Source organism: Aphelocoma coerulescens, chromosome 2 (genome assembly GCF_041296385.1).
Source record: "Aphelocoma coerulescens isolate FSJ_1873_10779 chromosome 2, UR_Acoe_1.0, whole genome shotgun sequence".
NCBI classification, from domain to species: Eukaryota; Metazoa; Chordata; class Aves; order Passeriformes; family Corvidae; genus Aphelocoma; species Aphelocoma coerulescens.
Window position 1 is genome coordinate 163,270,813 of NC_091015.1, and position 19,265 is coordinate 163,290,077.

Genomic DNA, 19,265 nt, shown 5'->3' on the forward strand with positions numbered 1-19,265 from the left:
TCCTTAATGAATGATAACAGAGCTGCCCTGGAGCCTCTAGCGATGGTTAATCCATAGGACACCTGCCTTGGCTGCAAACATGTGAGGGAGAGTTTCAGGGCTATTTATCCCCTGCTATTTGTTTCTGCTGCTCCTAAAACGGCCACACAAATCCCCCAGATGTGTTCCACTCAAGGCAGATTGATTCCCACTGCCTGACTCTCACTGAAAAGCAGGATTACATGGGAGGCACAAAAATGCTTACGGCTTCTCCTTTTGCTCCATCCCTCCCAGGGGGGCCAGGTGAGCCCAGGGAACCCTGTAACAACAAGGGAGTTATCATCAGCACAGCATTAACACCCACTGCAAGTGCAGTGACATGAGGAGAGCATCAAGACAAGAATAAGGAATGAGGAGAAACATTTCAACACAAACATTTATTATTTAGTTTCTGGAGGAGATGCTGCTGACATTAACACACTAGGGATGATTGATGAGCTGCTAACGAGGAACAAGGCACTCTCGTCCACTTAACTCATTTAAGAATAAATTAATATAAAAGCTCTGGAGCTAATTAGACACATAACAACTGAGTCATCTTAATATTATCATATCATCTTCCCTTAGTCTCTCTCTTCACCATTCCATTGTCTCAAAAAGTTGCATTCAAAATTTTATATTTTCCTCCTTGATTGTACAGCATCCATCCCAAAGCTCAGAAGCCTCTAGGCAAAGCTATAATATGCATAAGTAGTAAGCCAAAAAGCAAACAGAAAAGAAGTCTTGAAATACTCAAGCAGTCCTCAGGAATGACCCTGGCCACTGGATATCAAGTCCCAGAGCTGTGAATGTGCAAAGGTGAAGAAAACAAGGAACAGAAAGCCAAACACCAATTAAATTTGAAATGTTACCATTTAAAATCTTCCTATGCACCACGATGAATGGAACTAAATATGCTGAGATTGGTAGCCCCCCAGCTAACAGGAACAGCAGCAAATGTGGAGAAAAGGAAAGTTTGCTGCCTGCAGCTTGCAATTTAAAGAACAAATGGAGAATGGAAAGACAATGGACAAACAACAGGCAAGTCAAGCCATACAGTGAGGAACTGGCTTAGTGTTTTCACTTCTAGGCACTGCAGTAGTTTTGTCTTAGGTGTGTTTTTATAAAAGGCTCAAATGAGAAACAGACACAGGCACTGCAAGATGCCACTGTGGGCTGAGATTGTACAGGACCGGTTTGTTGTGTATTACTTGGAGGGGCATCTTGATATTTCATGAGGTGGAAAAAGTTTAAATTCCTAAAATTCCTCCTGCAAATTATGATTAAGGGATTTCCAATAAATGTGCCCAAAATAAATACTAGTCAACAGAACCACAACAAGCAGCTAAAGGCCACCACAGTCCAAAAGTTATTTATGTTCAGTGCAAGTCAAGGCATAGTAATATTTGGCCTTCCATGTCTCATATTGAAGAGACTCTAGTGTTTCTGTGTGTATTAGCACTGAGTTCCTGTTCTATTACATTTATGTATTTTGGAGTTTTACAAAGTTTAGTCAAAGCTCATGCCTTTGAGCTCTCCACACATATGATAAATGTGACTGACCATCTAAACCATAGGTTTAGAAAACTTTAAGCTGCACTTTGATGAAAAACAGTACAACATCACAATCTCCTTTTCTGAGCACCTTGCTTACACAAAATGAAACAAAATATAATATAGAGGTAAAATGAAAGACTTAGAGGAGGGTTGGTTTTCATTACACTTCCACAATAGCTTTATAAACTCGTCCACTTTTCAGACGATAATTAATAAAAATTTGGACTTACTTTTTCTCCTTTGTCCCCTTTCAGTCCAGGAAAACCAGGGAACCCTTCTTCACCCTACAACACCAAAGTAAAAAATACCTCATATCAAATGCCATATCATTCTGTGGTATATCTGTGTATTTTAGACAGTGCAGTTGTCATCTCTTGAGAACTGAGTCCAGCTTTTCACCCTCACTGTAACAATACTGTCCTCAGTCACCTCTAACTTGCCCATATTTGAACAGGTTCACTTTCAGTTTTCCATTCCAGTATATTCCTGCCCCTCCTTTTTGTAATTACCATCCAGAACCAGTAGTTTTACAAGAAAAAGATTAGAGAGTGACCCTTGTTAAAAAAAGTATTTGAAGCATAGCACCACGTCCCTGAGAAATACTCCTGTTGCCATATTCCAAAGCACAAAAACTTGAAGTTTGGCCTGGCCAAAATGCCAAGTTCCCAACTGTGTGGTTTTGGGGTTTTTTAATTTAAATAAATGGCAGGGAAATTGACATGGAAAATATTGGAAAAATTCAAATATAGGATTTTTTCCCCTTTATCTGCTCTCTTTAGGACAAAAGACTGAGAGCTTTTTCCCCATCTGCTTTTGTAAAAACTCACTAGCACAGAAAAATCCTTTTCTAAGAGCATTCAATTGGCTAAGAAATTGATGCATGTATTTCCAAGTTGTCTGTACATACATAAGGACTAACTAAATATGTAGATAAATTCAGGCCAAATTCTGCCACATGCAATCTGATTTGTTAGTTTTTTTCTGTAGGTCTAGTCCAGCAGACTTAGATGGATGTATTCCTAGGGCAAGGTTCCAGACAACAATAGATGAGTCCAAATCCAGCCTTATTTATTTATAGGTGTATTTGGCATTTAAAAGTAAATAAAAGATAGTATCTGAAAAGGATCTGTCCTGTACATGCAAATTAAAGTCTTTACATTTATAATCACATTCCTTGCTAACTGAACCTTCATGAAGCATTCCAGAATTTGCAATGCAGCTGGTGATAAAAATCAGCTCTGCTGTATTCAAACGGCTCTCTAATGAGATAGAAAACCCATCAAATAGCAAACGTGATTTTTGAGGAAATCATTTGCTCTAAGAGGTCAATATAACTTGAAGGAACTGCTGTTCCATGGCAAAGTGTGTCACACAGGTAGGAGAACAATTTGTGTCATTCCTATGCAAAGCAAAGGGAGTTTGCATAAGGTTCAGTTAATTAGCTTCTTCTCTTGCCTTTTTTTTTTCCTCCGTGAAATCGCAACTGCTTGGCAAAGCTGAACAAATTAATCCTGGGAGTAGTCAATAAGTTTGAAGCACAGCGCTCATAGAAATATTCATGCAAGACAGGAGAGTATCCACCAGCTTTTCCAGTTTCTTTCCAAGGAGAAAATTGCGTAAAAGCAACCTAGACTCTAGAGACAGGTTTAATGTTACCTGGGGAACCACCACTGGAAAGGCTATAGAATGAAAAGAGCTCCTACTTCTGCACCTTCTGCTGACTTCCAATAGAACCATTAAGGATTGAAAAGACCTCCAAATCATCGAGCCCAACCATTATCCCAGCAGGTTAATGAAAGTCCACCACTAAACCATGTCCCCAAGTGCCACATCTGAATGTTTCTTCAACACTTCCAAGGACGGTGATTCCTTAACTTCCTTGGGCAGTCTGTTCCAATGCTTGAATACCCTTGCAGTGATAAAATTTTTCCTAATATCCAATCTAAACCTCCCCTGGTGCAATGTGGAGGTGACTGAGCCAGCAATTGTGATTGCTGAGGGCCCAAGGAGCCCCAGAATAGCAGAGGCCTGCTGGTGGACCGATTCCGAGGTTTAAGAACACGCCCTGACCGCACGGGGAGAAGGGAAAGGCCTCTCCCTTCAGGCTTTGTGGTGCTATGCAGACTTGGTCTGTTTGATTGACTTGTTACCCTCCCCGCCCTCCGATCTTCCCCATCAGCTCCCTCTCCCCAGTCCCGCCTTTGTACCGCCCCCGTGCCCTCCGATCCCTGGTTCCTGGCGCTCCCTCCGCTCCTGTACAAAAACTCTGGGACTGCTGGGTCGTGGTCTCTTTCACCTCTGGTCCTGTCTGTGGGTGCAGCAATGAAGCATCTTCTGTGGAATGCCATGCAGGAGAGCCCTCCTGACTCTCTGCTTCTGGTAACGCTGAGCAGTCCAGCTTGAGTGTGGTGTGAGAGTCCGCACCTAACAGCGCGGGTGAAAGGAGTAAGCGTGCTGGAGCGCTATCCTGCACCCCCGGAATGATTCCTTTGCCAGGGACGTGTCAGGGAAACGCAGCTACCCTTCACGAACCCACACAGTGCGTTAGTACAACTTGAGGACATTTCCTCTCGTCCTATCACTTGTTACCTGGGAGAAGAGACTGCCCTCCTACCGTGCTCCAACCTCCTTTCACGGAGTTGTAGCGAGCAATAAGGGCTCCCTGAGCCTCCTTTTCTCCAGGCTAAACAATCTCAGTTCCCCAGCTGGCTGCTTTGTATGCCTCAGTAAGCAGAAAAACATGTCAGGATAGGGGTAGGTTCTGCATATGTTTGAACCTTAATAAAAGCACAAGAGAAGATCATGTAGCCTGTTCCAAAAAGCTCACATTCACAGGGACTTCACAGGAGTGAGCAGTGGTAGAGAGCAGAAAGCAGAGAGGCATTGGTGCTGCTGCGCTGCACGGGGCCAAAGAAGCTGTGACAGACAGGGATGGGAGAGCAACCAGCAGCTCGCCTAATTCCCAGCCAGCTGCCAAACCCTTCTGAGGGTGCAGCTAACTGGAACGGAGTCATGTTGTCACAGCAATTTACTTCATTAAGCAACTCTTTTTTTTTTTCTTTTTTTCCTAACTGTCCGACTTTGTGAACTGCACTGCAGAACAATCACCTTTTCTTTTCACTTGTCCACCAAATTTTTAAATCAGGTAAAATCCCAAGTATTGTGCTCAGCATGCTGCTGAGACCTGGGGAACTGCTGGTATACCCAAAAGGCATCTGTTCCTTCCCCTTAGCCCCTCAAAATGGGTCAGTTAGTTTAGAAAAAGTGCTTGCCTCTCTCCCTAGCACTTGTGGACTGGGGAGGATCTGCTGGCACATCTATCCTGGAAATGACTTTCTAGGGAAAGTCGCAGTTAGAAAAAGACAAAGTTGTCCAAGGAAGAAATCAGAGGGACCCAAATAATGGTGTTCCAGAGGAGTCCTTGCTGGGACATTATATATTTGGCAGTTAGGCTCAAAGAAAGGCAGCAGATTTTCCTGAGAATTTTCCCTTTCCCAGCTCATGAGCCTGCTGTTCCTTCCTGACCCACTGGAAAACCTGCTGCTTGTGTTGAGTTTTCCCCTCTGAGCTGCACAGCCAGTGGCCTTTAATCAAACATTTCCACCAAAGTTAGCAAGGGAATAAACAAGTCCATAAGCTCACAGTTGGCAAAACATCTGTCAAAGGAGCCTAGATTTGGCAAATCTGATCCAAAGCAAGCAGAAGACTTTTCTTGCACTGTGGCTGTGAAGTGCAGTCAGATGGAAGCAGAGCAAGGGAGGCCAGGCAAGTGCTGCAAGCACTGAAGCCATGTACTGCCATGGGCTGTGAGTATACAGAGGTTACACAGCCCACAGCTACATATTTCTGCAAATGCCAATTTCTGCTTTTCAACAGTTATTCTATGGTTAGTTACTTGAATAACAGCAACAACTCATTTGTTCCCTGCTTGGGTCAGTGCTGGACACAGTATAAATAAACATTAAATGACAACCACTGTGCTTCAAATCTCCATTTAAAATTGCAAGCAATGTGTAAATATAAGAAAGAAATAGCAGAGAGCACAGGGCAGTGGAATGGCTGCCAAGCAGACACTGTCCACAAATGCTCTGGGATGAACCACATTGGGAGAACGTGTAGGCTCTGGCAGCTGGCACTGAGCCCTGGGGAACAAAAGTCCGTCACATTCTTTGCACAAAGGCCAGACCTGGTTTTGCCACTGGGAGGGATTGAAATAATCCTGTATTCCCACAGATTGGCTGCACTCCCAGCTTCAACACAATGGGAATCAGGTGGTGACATGTAAACCACACTTAGCTGTTTATGCCATGCACTCCTATTGTCATCTATCTATTTTAAGAATATCTGAAATTCCAAGGCTTTCCTTTTCTAGAGAAGCATCAGGACCAGAATAGGAAGGTAACAAGGACCAGGGAAATGAGGAGCACCAGCAAGAGAAGAGGCTACTGATAAAGAGGGGAACAGACTACAGCTTCTAAGGCAGCTTCCCTTAGGTTTAGCCTATAATTTCTGGAGTAGTTTTATACTTTAAGTGGGGTGACCTTTCGCTTTTTTGGTCAATAGTTTTGTGGAGAAAACTGGAATGTGCAGGTAGTGGTATCTGTGAGCTGTTTTGCAGTAACAAATATGGCATTTGCAGTAACAAATAAGCTTGTCTTAGGAAGTTATTAAAAAAATGAAATACTGCAGCCTCTCAGGATGCAGCACTAGAAAAGTCACTCTGAAAAGTCCATCCCTCATTCCTCAAAGAATTGGTAACAATTCTACAAGAAAATTAGGAAGGTTTTCCAAGCCATACTGAAACCAAAAAGTTTAAGCAGAATTCAGTAAAAAGGATAGAATTTTGAATTTCTTTGTATTTGCTTTTAAATGGAAGCATTCAGAGCCACACAATGGATACAAAGCAAGGGGTAACCACTACTTCTGTTCTTCCAAGGGGCTCTCAGAGAGGGCCTCACATGGGTACATGGGTTGTCCAGGCCCAGTGGATCAAAGGAAATGCCACATCATGAGAAACTTCAAAGCACAGGCAACTCTCAGATGCTGCAGACAAGAATATTGGGATGATGAAGAATAAAAATACTCCTCTTGGCTTCAGCCATTAAAAACAAATAGGTGATGTGGGTAAGGACAAACACACCCAGAGAAGTTCCTCTGCTAGTTTGTGTACATCAGCAGAATTACTCCATTTTTCTATTTGAGGAAGGATGTCTTCTGGATACACCAGCATCCTGTGGATTTGCCAGACCATGCCAGCTCCAGGTTAGCAATTGCTCCATGAACCTTAATTTGTTGTAGGTTGTGCAAAGGTTCACCTCAGCTGGATTACAGTGAGCCCCTCTACCCCGTGTTTATGGTAGCCCATGTATTTATGGTCTGTGGCCAAATTATGTACACGTTTGCCATGGTGTAACCCCAGCCAGCAGCCAAGGCCCATGCAGCCACTCACTCACTCCCCTACCAGCGGGACTGGGGGGAGAATCAGAAGGGTAAAAGCTGGAAAACTCACGGGTGGAGATAAAGACAGTTTAATAGGGAAAGCAAAAACTGCCCAGAAACAAAGCAAAGCAAGGAATTAATTCCCTGCTTCCCATGGGCAGGCAGGTGTTCAGCCACCTCCAGGAGAGCAGGGCTCCATCACATGTAAAGGTGACTTGGGAAGTCAAACACCATCACTGCAAATGTCCCCCCCTTCTTTCTTGTTCCCCTACTTTATATACAGAGCATGATGTCACCTGGTCTGGAATATCCCTTTGGTCAGTTTGGGTCACCTACCCTGGCTGTGTCTCTTCCCAACCTCCCCTGCACCCCCAACTTCCTTGCCAATGTGGCAGTACAAAAAGCAGAAAAGGCCTTGGCTCTGTGTAGGCCCTGCTCAGCAATAACAAAAACATCTTTGTATTATCAACAAAAATCCAAAACACAGCCCCATACCAGCCATTGTGAAGAAAAATAACTCCACCCCAGCCAAAACCAGCACAACATCCCATATAGATTCTGGTATGTCTGAATGGAGATAACAAAGACATTACAGTAAAAATAACCTTAATTACTAGATGATATATTTCATCAGAGTGGGAAAAACTAGTGCACAGATTTTGCCATAGCAAAATTGCCTCATAGCAATTTTTTTCTGAACAGATTTAAAACAGAGAAGGAAAGAATCTGCAGGTATAAGGAAAGATGCAGAGATAGAACAATTCAATATTACCTGATCCTAGAGAGACATCAGAATCACATAAAGGAAAAATTCCTCAGTGATTTTTTTAAGCAATCCACTCAAATTTAAATGTTTCTCTTTCCTCCATTTGCAGCTCCTCAAGCAGCTGCCAAGTTTACAAATATTTCTTCTAACTTGAGAACAGCTGTGGCCTATAATCACATATTTTATTTGAAACTCTGGGTTGCAGCCTATGTTAATGAAAATAGAGCAAACGAAACAAAAAAAAAAAAAATAATGGGGAAAAGTCAGTCCAAAACACATGGTTAGATTCTCATTTGCCTGTCAAATTCAAATAAATCACAGGACTTTTCCTTCAGCATACAGAGCAGACATCAAAAGACAGATAATTCTAAGGTCAATTCCATACATTTTATTTATTTTATCTTCCAAACTGGTCTACATCTCACGCAAAAGTGCCACTTTTCTAATCCTGGTATGAAATTAAAATTTCTAACCCTGTCACAAAATGTCAGTGGAGGTGTCATTGGGAGACATAAAAAAAATCTGCCAAGCAGAACACCATGAATCACACGCTCAGCATGTTGGCAGCTTCACAAACTGGGAAGTCTAGAGCCAAAGTAGGAGACAAAATAGCAAGATCTGAAGAAAAACAGAACAACTGGGCAAGATGAAACAGAAACAGAAGTAAAATTGAACTATGCAGTGGTGGCACTTCACCATTAACACCCCCTCTCTCCTTTGTTAATTAACTTCACAGCACCCCTGTGAAATGAGAAGGGAGTTACAGCAACTGTAATTTTGCTGTCACCTCATGAGGGTGATGAGTTGGAGGTACAACGAAGCAGAGGACGGATGGAAGGTCCCAGGGCCTGGGACAAAGATAGAAACTCACTCCAGATTTTCTGTGACCTAGGTCAGTGCCTTAACCATAAATTTGTTCTTTTTCCTGGCTCTTTGGCCTGCATCTAACACAACAGCTTGATGTTCATGAAGAATAAATGAGAAGATGATGGGTAGCTGTCCTGCTGCTGATCCATGGTTACACTCTGAACTGTTATCAGTGTTTGATGAGTCACATGAAATGGGAGGACAGAAGAGATGTCACAAGCTGGGTGGGGTCTTCAGGTTCAAATGTCTTAGAACACTTCCAAGAGACATCATGGTCTGGAAGAATGCAATATCTTTCCTTTCAGGGTTTCTTCATTCAAGGGAACCAACCAATGACAAAATAAATATTCTATTGAAATATACTTTAAATTTTGAGGTGGGGTTTTTTTTAGATAAGCAAGGCAAAGATAAAGGTTTCATTAAAAGCCAGGGGTGATCTGCAGATCAACTGCAGAGCTGCAGTGGATATATGTCACCTAGCTCCATTTTCAAAAGCTGCTGACCAGACAGCCAGCACAAATGACTGCCATTCTCCAGTGCCCAGGTGCAAGATTCTATTAGCTTAATGATGCTAAAACCCTATTAATATCTTGGCAAATTTGACACCAAAGTTGGCCTAATCTTCTGCTTCCACATAAAATAAGATATTCATCTCAACTTGGATTTTGCTGCAGTAAAGAACAAGAAAGAAATTAAGAAAATCTTCTCTTCTGGGTGTGTGCATTATAGTCTGTTCTAATAAACAGAATGGTAACGTGGACATGATACACAGGGGTCAGTGGAAGACACAGGTTCTGCAGGACTATCAGGAAATCCAGCCCAGTGCAAACAACTGTTTAAATGATAACTATTGGAATTTTTTGTATTTCAAACATATGAAAGATTTTATTTAATCCACTAAATAGAAGTCAATTGTCCCCAAAAGGTACTTTCCCAAAAGAAATTCAGGGAACCGTGTTTTCAAATACTCTCTGAACCCTTGAATCTTATCATGAATATCATGGATCCCACCATGAGACCAGAAAAGTCCTTCTGACCCTCCATTTTATCATCACTGATGTGCTGGAGAGAGCAGATGCATCATTTTTCAGAGATTCCAACAGATATCTTTCTCTCAAGAAACTCGATACTCCAAATTTTCATAAAAATAGGTAAAGCAACAGTGGGTCATAATTAATTTGACACGTGGTCACCTATAAACTTGGTACTGCAGGAGAAAAGTTGCATCAGAGCTCACTCATGTGACACAGCTTTACACTAATTTAAGTCAGTGTATAATTCACAATAACACTGAAATATCCTACAATTTTATCACTGGTGCCTGGAATTCTTTCCATCAGCTTCATATTATCTGCCTCCCCACCACGATACTCCTTCACTCCCTTAGTAGGTGATTGCTGAGAGACTGGCGTGGTCAGACACCTCTGACAACTCCTGCACTGCTGCTTCATCTCCAACCCAGGCTGAGCCAAGTGGAGAATGTAACTAAAGAAAGCACCTCTGCAGCAGAGAGCACAGGAGAGTACAGGAGGGAGCTCTTCTGTTTGAAATACTCCTGTTCTACAGCTGGAGTTGCTCAATCAATCGTTGAAACGTTCAAATTAAGAAACAGTCAAGAGTTTGCAGAGCTATTTATGATTGAACATCATGAATAGGAGGTAAAATATAATTGGAAACAATTGGTATCATACTCTCACTGCACAGAGGAATAACCTGACCAAAATACTGGACTGCAATGAGTTCGATTTGTAGAAGCAGGACTAACAGATGCCAAAAGTCCATTTTTTCTTGTTTGCATGGTTGGGGCAAGAGGGTCTTCAATTAAAGATACGATTCTTAGAAACCTTGAAATATGAAAAACATAACTTTGCTCCAAAAACTTCTTTGCCCTGAAGAGCAAGTCAATGCTCCTTGCCAGCACCTGACACTGCTCAGGACCAGACAAACAGCTTGCCAAGTGCCAGAGGGAAGTGTTCATTGAAACAGAAAAATATTCCAGTCATGTATCATGGCACTGATGAATTAAAGTCCTTACATCTACAAAAAATATACAGAAAATGGTTCTGGTCTTGTGGATGATTTTACAGACACTGGTTGATATTTTTTCTTGCCAGAATAATCTATAAATTCAATTTCTTCTGTTTCTGGGAAGTTTCTGATACTTCAGATCTCCAGATACCCCTCAAAAATTTCAGTAGTTCCAAGAAGAGCATTTTAGGGCAGAGGAGTAATGTGTCAGAGCACTCTGAACTCTGGTGTTGATCTGCTTTTAACCATCTCCTGCTACTGATATTCCACATTCACCACTTAGTCTATCTTCTGGTGCCTCCCTGAAATATGTACAAAGCTTTTCCTCAGGATTAACTGCATTGTCTGGTCCATGATTCCTCCCCTCCTTGAGGAGTCCCTTCCTTTAAATCTCTCCCTGCTGGGTAAATTTGCCAAATCAGTGATCATTCTTCTCATTGCTCTTTGCAAGAGCAACATCTCTCCACACCTCTCTTTAAATGTCACACCCAAACTGGAGAGAACATCTGCCTAAAGTCTTATCACCACCTATTTATTAGTTGCAGTGATGCACTACTGTTCATTGCCAAACACACCTGAGGCTGCTCTGTCAAGTCTTTGCCAAAGCTATAAATCTCTTTGATCCAGCCAGACACAGGGTCTGCAAATAGATGATCTTTAAAGTCCCTTCCAACCCAAACTATTCTATGATTTTGTGCTATTTCTTTATAAAGTGGTGCTGCTCCCTAGGTCTTTTTCATCTCAGATGTCATGAAAAAGGTCATGATCCATCTTCCCATTGTACTTCGACACTGAGGTAAAAGAAAGGGAAAAGCTCTGGTCAAGATCTCATTTGGAGCAAGTGACAAGGACAGAAATAAAAACAGAGTCTCCAGAGACGCAAAACTACTCCCAATACCAACTGTATCAGATATCCTTGAAACAACAACCACTAAGGGTCCACACACTGCTTCAGCAGGAAAGCAAGCATTTGCCATGATAAAAAAACCCTCACATTTTCCTTATCTGTCACTTAGTACTATGTGTACATTCATTATTCAGCAGGGTCTGAGACCCAAAACACCATCATCCCGTCACTGCCAGAGGCAGAAGGCCTTGTGGGCTTTGGGAGGCAAAACCTCAAGGTAGTGCTTAAGAAAAAGGGTGAGAAATCCAGAAGAGGAAATTAAAGGTGTCCAGGGTTGCACTTGGGCAAGTAAAGAACAGCATAAAATCCAGTGCTGCCCTGTCTCAGCTGCCCTCACCTGCATCTTCAGAGAGCCCATGAACAAGGCACCTGCACCTTCTCAGCCATCACAAGAACCAAGAACAGCCCAGCAACAGCTTTGATCTGTGGAAAGGGGAAAACCTGTCTGCTTAACTGGGGAGATTAACCAGCAGGGAATGCTTAGGATACCTTTGATGGACCAGTGATAGCAACTTACTTCGTGTAATGCTTCAGCTCTCTGTGATTCATTAGATTCATTAGATTCATTCTACGAGCTGCTCTTCAGAGGGTGTTCTCCAGACTGCTGGGAAAGCTGTTTTATTTTCCACCTAACAGGCAGATAATCCATACCTCTCCACTGCAATATCACTCTCAGGAGCATCCTGCATTCCAGCAAGATTTATCAATTACAGAATCAAGACAATTGTTTTTTTCCCCGCCCAATTTATTTTCAGAAGAAACATGAAGCTGGCAAATCTCAGATGCTTCCTTTCTCCACTGCCAGTGGATCTTGGCAGAGAAATCCTCTAAAGAAACAAGTGCTGAAGACTTTGCAAACTTCTGGCTGCCAGTAGATGTCATTGCATACTAGCAATGTACCTGCCAGCCAGGGGACAATGATGAAAAGAAATACATGTTTTCTAAGTTTATGTAAGGAAAAAAAAAGGAACCAAGTTAGTATTACTCTTACACTGCTGAGAATTAAGCTGTCACAATCACAATAAGCATGTGAGCTGTCTTCGAGTTGTTTATTGCAGTCTGCAGCTGTTATTCTGGGTCACAGAAACCCACAGAATTTATCTAAAACCCTCTAATTATGGTTAAGAAAAAGAACTCCATCAAACCACGGTTATTTAGCTCTGCAGAATGTGCTTTAATTACAGTTAAGGGGACACAAAAATGCTCAGCATGCAGAGCAGAACTGGCCACATACACAAGAGGATTCAGAACATACTAAGGCAGATAGTAACATTACTAGAACTCATCTTTAATATGAGGATTCTGAGAAGAAATCCCAGGTATGAACAACTCCAGTGAACTAGACGAGGTATTATTGTACAGCTGTTTAAGTGCTGGACTGAGAGGTTAAGTGCTCTTAACTAGATTAAGTCAGTAGCTAAGGATAGTTGCTGAGAGAGATGATTCCCAGCACAAAAAAAAAACCGAAACAAAACAAAACAAAAAACAAAAAAACAAAAAAAAAAAAAAAAAGACACAAAAAAAAAAAAAACAAAACAAAAAAAAAAAAAAAAACCCAAGAAAACCAATCAAAACCAAACCCAAAACATATATAGAAAAAAGCCTGAAGATTGTGCTTTCACTTTTCATTGCCAGGTCAGTTTTAGCTATGCTCACATTACTTTTTATTCTGCAATAAAATAAGAACTGAGCACTAAGAACATTAGAACGCAACCCTGAGAAGGCAATGTTTCCATAGCCACTGTCTCCAAGGAACATCAGTGACAGGGCAGTGGGGTTTTTTTTGGTCTTCAGATTTCAACTCAATATTATCCCTAAACTTGGAGATGTTTTCCCATTTTGTTACTGTCTGGATGTGCTCACTGAAGGAGTGGGCACGGGGGCTGATGTACCAAGGCTCCTGCCTGCTTCTGCCTTAGTCTCTCAGGGGAAACCCTTCAGCTCACCAGTCCTGGGTAAACTGGGTGGCATTTACAAGTTCAGGGAGTTAGTAACACTATCTGAACACCACAGCAACCCAAGCAAGGTCTGTAACCTCACCGGAGCATCTTCCCTGCACTGGGCTCATGGTTTCAGCAATGAAAAGGACATACATATCTCTTGAAGTGATAAATAGCTTTATTTGGAAGTTGCAGAAATAAGGACTATATCTTGGTTCATGTAAGCTCAGACCCCACATCATTTAAGAGCTCACAGAACACATCCTGCTATTAGAAGTTCAGCTGGTTTTTCCCTCTCCTCTGTACTGAAGTTGTTTTCAAGATTTCACCTCTGGCCCTTGGGTCTAAAATATCACTGTCAGTCTGAGCCTTACCTGCCAGCAAATCACACAAACCATCTTCCTGGTCCCAAAATGCATCCCTTAAAAATACACACATGAAAGCTCTCCTTCACCATCGAACCACCCTGCAGCACCAGACTCCAGCTATGCCTGCAGCATTTTTGCAGGTAGAACTGCACTCATTTTGTTGTGTCCCAAGTTGCTGGATGCTGGCCAGCCCTGATCTAAAGGCACAGCACTCATGCTAATTTGGTAAGTCCTGCTCACAGCACAGGGATAAAAAGCAACAGGGCTTTCAGGTCAGGCCTTTCATTCAGGTGCCTCGGGGCAGACAGAGCACAGGGCTCTGTGTTGGAGAGACTGTATCTAACAGAGCAGATTTCCACAGCTTCTCCAGAAGCTCTAGAAATGGCAATAGCTCCAACTTGGAAGAAAAGGGGAAGCAAAGCCTTTGTTTGAAGGATCTAGCAGGCAAGATATACAAACCTGCAGAGAAAGAGGTTCTTCAGCTTAATTTTAGAGGAACAAAGACTAGCTGCTTTGCTCAAGGTCATTAGAGCCAAGTTCTAAGTCTGGATGTCCTACAGTGTAGCCCAGAGCCTTAACTATCTGCCTGCTTTTCTTTTCTACACTTGGTCTTGCAGTCAGGGCATTTCTAATAAGCCAAGCCACTTCAGAGATTTTATTCTCCTTAGAAATACTATAATAATCCTTCTGAATTTTTATCAGAGTCATTACCATGAAAAAAAAAAAAATTCCAGGAGAATATAGACTTAATCTACCAAAGTTGTTTCTCATATTCATTGCTGTCTGTGTGATTATTAGCATAAAGGGAAACAGATAAGCACAAAAAGAAAGCTTGGATATCTTGGAAGCTCATTAGTGAGGAAAGTCCCAGTGTAAAACATAATGAAACCTTCATCCACCACCTCTGCAAAAGGTGGGTGCTTGTGGTTAGAGTTTTTTTCCTCTGACAAATTGGTTTCCTGTGGAAAAATCATGGTAGTGATCACTTGATCCACTTGTTTCATGACACCTTTTTCATGTTTTCTACTCTTCTTCAGAAGGTGTGGATAGTGTTGGCCTAAGCCCTGAACAGACTGTAGAAATTTCTGTCCCTTTCTGGGCAGTGAGTGTGTTACAAATATTCAAGAGTTGTACCAAAAGTCTAAGAACGACTACCAGCAGTCAAGACAAAGGTGCAGTGAGCTCCTGTCCCATCTGCCTTGGAGACTTCTCAAACTTTTTGTCCTGCTGTCACCAATCAAAGTTTGCAGGGCTCCACTGACATCCTGAAGCAAAGAATGTCTTTGTACTGACTAGAGGTTTACAGATGTCTCTCTCTAATTAACTCATATGCACTGTTTTAAAGACACAAAATTTTAACCTCCAGAACAGACTGCAGAGAAGTGTTTCAAGACCTGATGGATGAAAAGCAACTTCATTTTGTTAATTTTAAACTTGCCATCAGGTAGCTTGATTTGCTTCCCCTTCAGTTTTACAACAGAAGAAAGAGTGAAAAATAATTTCCTACTAGTATCTCCATACCACTCAAAGTCTGACAAATTTTCATCTTATTCTCTCCAAAGTCATCACTTTTGCATGCAAGCACCTTCCTGCCTGCAGAGCCTTCTCACTTCTCTTGGCCTTTGGGATGCTGGAAGGGTGGCTCAGCACCATTGCATAATGCTCTTTACTTTGCAAGATAAAGGGATAAGTTTTTGAAAGTCTCCCAGTTAAATTTTGCATGGAGGCATTAAAAGGGCTGGCTCATCATGTGGATGGCTGTGCCCCAGGAATGCAGCCCTCATGCTCTACAGAACCTCCCTTTTCAGACATGAATTCTCTGACTTTTATTGAGTTACTGAAACCCCATTTTGCTTGAATCATCCTCAGAAATGCTGTCCTGTTGCGGTGAGCCGTGGCTCTTGCACTCTCCACCTGCTCCTGCTGCCCTCACTCCTCTCTTGCCTCTACTCCTCTTGAACAAATAGAGATTTGAAGATGGGAGTTATAACCCTTGCAGGATCAGACTATCTAGTTTAGCAGATGTCCACTTGAATGACTGCCAGAATAAAGCTAGAACATTCCCTTTCATGGTGGTGATGTTACAGAATTGGATATTTACCCATGTATAATAATCAGTTCAACAAAAGAAGCGTTTTCAAAAGTGAATGAACACACACAGTAAAGGGAAACAGATTTATGAGCAGAAATATGACAGACTGCATCTAATGTGAAAGGGGTTAAGAACTCCAAGGGCTGAGAGATGACAGTCAGCAATGGAAATTTAAGATCAAATACAGAATAGCAATAGCTGAATCCCACCTTTCCAGGAAATCCACTTGAGAGAGGTTTACAAGGGCACCTGTAGATGCATTGTGGTATTTTCTTTTTTTTATATCTGTGTGCAATAACTTGGCTGCATATGCATGTTTCTGTACATAAAAAGCATCCTCCATCACTCTGAGCTATTTAAGCCTGGCAGAACATGCCAGGCTGCTGCTTGAAGTATCACTGTGAGTTTCCTGGGTGTAAAAGTCAAGTCCTCATGTCAATATGAATTTAGCCACAGCTGCAATTATCTTTTGGTTTACCACCAATGCTGTGCCCACCATTTTATATATTCTAATACAAACATCCTCTTGGCTTTAACTTGGTGATATAACCAAGGTAATGATCTGGAGAAGCAAGGCCAGTGCCTCTCCTGTCCTCCTGGAAAAGCACAGGATTTTCCATCTAACAAATGCCTCAGACCTCACATAAATGCCCTACAAACAGTACTTGGCAACACGTGGTCTGACAGGTGTTTGGCACTGGCACAGCTGGAGAGCAAGACTGTAATAAGGGGATGATTTTAATCTTGTCATCTCAGTCTTTTCAAAGGTGAGACAACTTAGTTCCATCAACATTTAGGATGTGAGCCTCATGCTTTTAAAGGATCCCGCAGCACATACACGGCAACAATCACACAGACTGCAGCTGTTAGTAAAGTCCAGCATCTCTGATCCAGCTTTCCAGCACTGGCTCATACTTGTGAAAATCAAGGAAACAAAGCTGTCACAGCCAAAGTGAAAAACAAGAATTCCTGCTCATGCAGCCATTGCAGCACCAACAGGCAAACAAAGCAGACACGAATTCTCTACTTCCAGGTGTTCTCCTCTTCAGGAAGGTTTTAATTCCATACGTTATTCTACTTTTCTTCGGGAGTAGAGATGGTAACTGGCATTGCAGGCACTTGCAGCCCCGCTCCCTGTGGTTCTGGCTACTTCTTGGGCACTGGAACAGACTGTGCAAGGACATGGCCATGGCACCAAGCCTGTCAGAGCTCAAGAATCATATGGATTGTGCTCTTAGTTACAGAGCTTAGTTTTAGGTAGTCCTGGAAGGAGCAGAGAGTTGAATTAGATGATCCCAGTGGGTTCCTTCCTACCTGACATAGTCTATGATTTCATGCTTCTGTGTCCCCAGGCTCCCTTTTTAATCAAGCCAGCAACATAAAGCTGATATATCTTTGCTCTGCATCAGCAACAGCACTGACACTCAGCCATTGGGTGCACATGGGGCACAAACACCTGGGTACCAGATACCCTCCCTCCACAGATGAGAACAAGCTGCCTCAGCTGGCAGAGGTACCAAATAAACACAACAAGCTGACCATAAACTCAGCATCCTCCAAGCCTGCACATTTGTTTGGGCACTCAGTGCTGTTTGGCTGCTCCAGCCAAAGAAGTTCTGCACATACTGTGAGGTCTCTCTACTTTCCCCCCTCCAGACATGCAAATCTATTTGCCTATGCATGAAAATAATACAGATGGAAAGATATTTTCCAGCATTTTTCTGCAGAGTTCAAAACATAAGAAAACAAGAACTTGCTTAAACTACAGCACAACTCATATCATAAACATCATGCTTCCCACCACACTGCTGACTCTCACCACCTGCCAAACACGAACTGCTTTCCAAAGGCTGAATCCTGAGTCCCAAAGGCTAAACAGTGGCTGTCAGTGGGAGGACTGCAGGAAAATGAATGCAGAAATGTGTTCTTTATGGCCCCATGTCTCTAGCCTGGCTCAATAATATTTCCTGCCATTTTGATTGTAATTTCACATGATGAATTACCACTATTTACAATCAATATATCATAACCATAGAAAGAGCAAATGATAAGGTGCAATGGCCATAAATGCCATGTTCTCTCTGGTGCAGCATTCTTCCTTTTCGATCACAGTCCAATATTGTTTTAAGTTCTCTGAGCAATTGAGTAGCCACAGATTCCCTGAGAAACAGCCCAACAGATTCTTAATCTCATTTTCAAAATGAGCCATACTCCCTCCTTAATACATTTGTCTCCTATACCCTCTTTTTCCATTGTTTGCTGCAACTTGAAATTTCATTTTGATCAAAAGGAAAACACCCTCAACCAGCTGTGATATGGAGCTACAGACAGAAAGAGCTAATTGAAATCAAGGCATCAAGATTCATTTTTCTGTGCAGAACAGAAAGTTTGCAGCCAGAATTGCCTCGAAATCACTATCTTTTTAAAATGAAATTAATCCAGTCATGCTACTTGTTTCCCAGTGTTGATCACCAATGAAAGAGTTTTACAAGACAGATAAACCAGAAATTTTCTGTGGTTATTCCATGTCCTCAGTTTAAACATCCAAGTCTTATTATTCTGTCCTGCCTAATATTTGAAGTAAAAAAATATTCCAGCTTTTGTCATTCAGTTTATTAATGAAAAGATCCAATTGGAAGAAAGACTACAACAGACTCCTCATAAGCCAAATTTAATCCTGCTGAAAATTCAATAAACTCAAAATTATGCTTTCCTTTTGTTTTTCATCTTTCCAGCCAATTTCTTTAGTGCATTATCCTCCACGAACTCACTGCTCCTTACACAAAGCAAAGATTATGATTTCAATTTGATAAGATTTTCCATGGGCAGTGCACAAAGAAACTCCAAGAACACAAAGGGGAAAAAGCAATGAACACTCAAAAGCTTGTCTGCAGAAGGAGGCATAACAAGGCATAAAAGTTCCCCACAAAGATCTATGCATCCTGTGCACTCCAAAAGGAGCCTCTGAACTACAGAAGGCAACAGCAAGCAATTCATTTGTTGGAACAGTGAAGGATTAGATCTTACCTTTTCTCCTTTTTCTCCTATGCCATAGGCTTTGCCCTAGAAATGAAAAAAAACAAGGGGAAAATATACATTTGAAAACAAGGATATCAAACAACACTACAAATACATATTTCATGTTTTCCTTGTTATGTATCCGAGATCTATCTCTCTTTATATATGGACACACAAGTCACCTCACAGCTACTATAAGGAAAGCAATTTTCCTTGGGCATAATTCCTTGATAATAACTCAGTGACAAATTAAACTAAAAAACTT

The 19,265-nt window shown here is 41.8% G+C and overlaps 1 protein-coding gene across 1 annotated transcript in view; it reads right to left on the reverse strand.

Annotated features, from left to right (window-relative positions):
• The window catches only part of COL22A1 (collagen type XXII alpha 1 chain), a 200,630-nt gene that overhangs the window by 108,723 nt on the left and 72,642 nt on the right, over window positions 1-19,265 (reverse strand). Inside the window, exons 11-13 of the mRNA XM_069005532.1 lie at window positions 19,010-19,045; window positions 1,806-1,859; window positions 245-298 (exon numbers count right to left, since the gene is read on the reverse strand). Coding sequence (XP_068861633.1) covers window positions 245-298; window positions 1,806-1,859; window positions 19,010-19,045 — 144 coding nt within the window. The remainder of the gene's footprint in view (window positions 1-244; window positions 299-1,805; window positions 1,860-19,009; window positions 19,046-19,265) is intronic.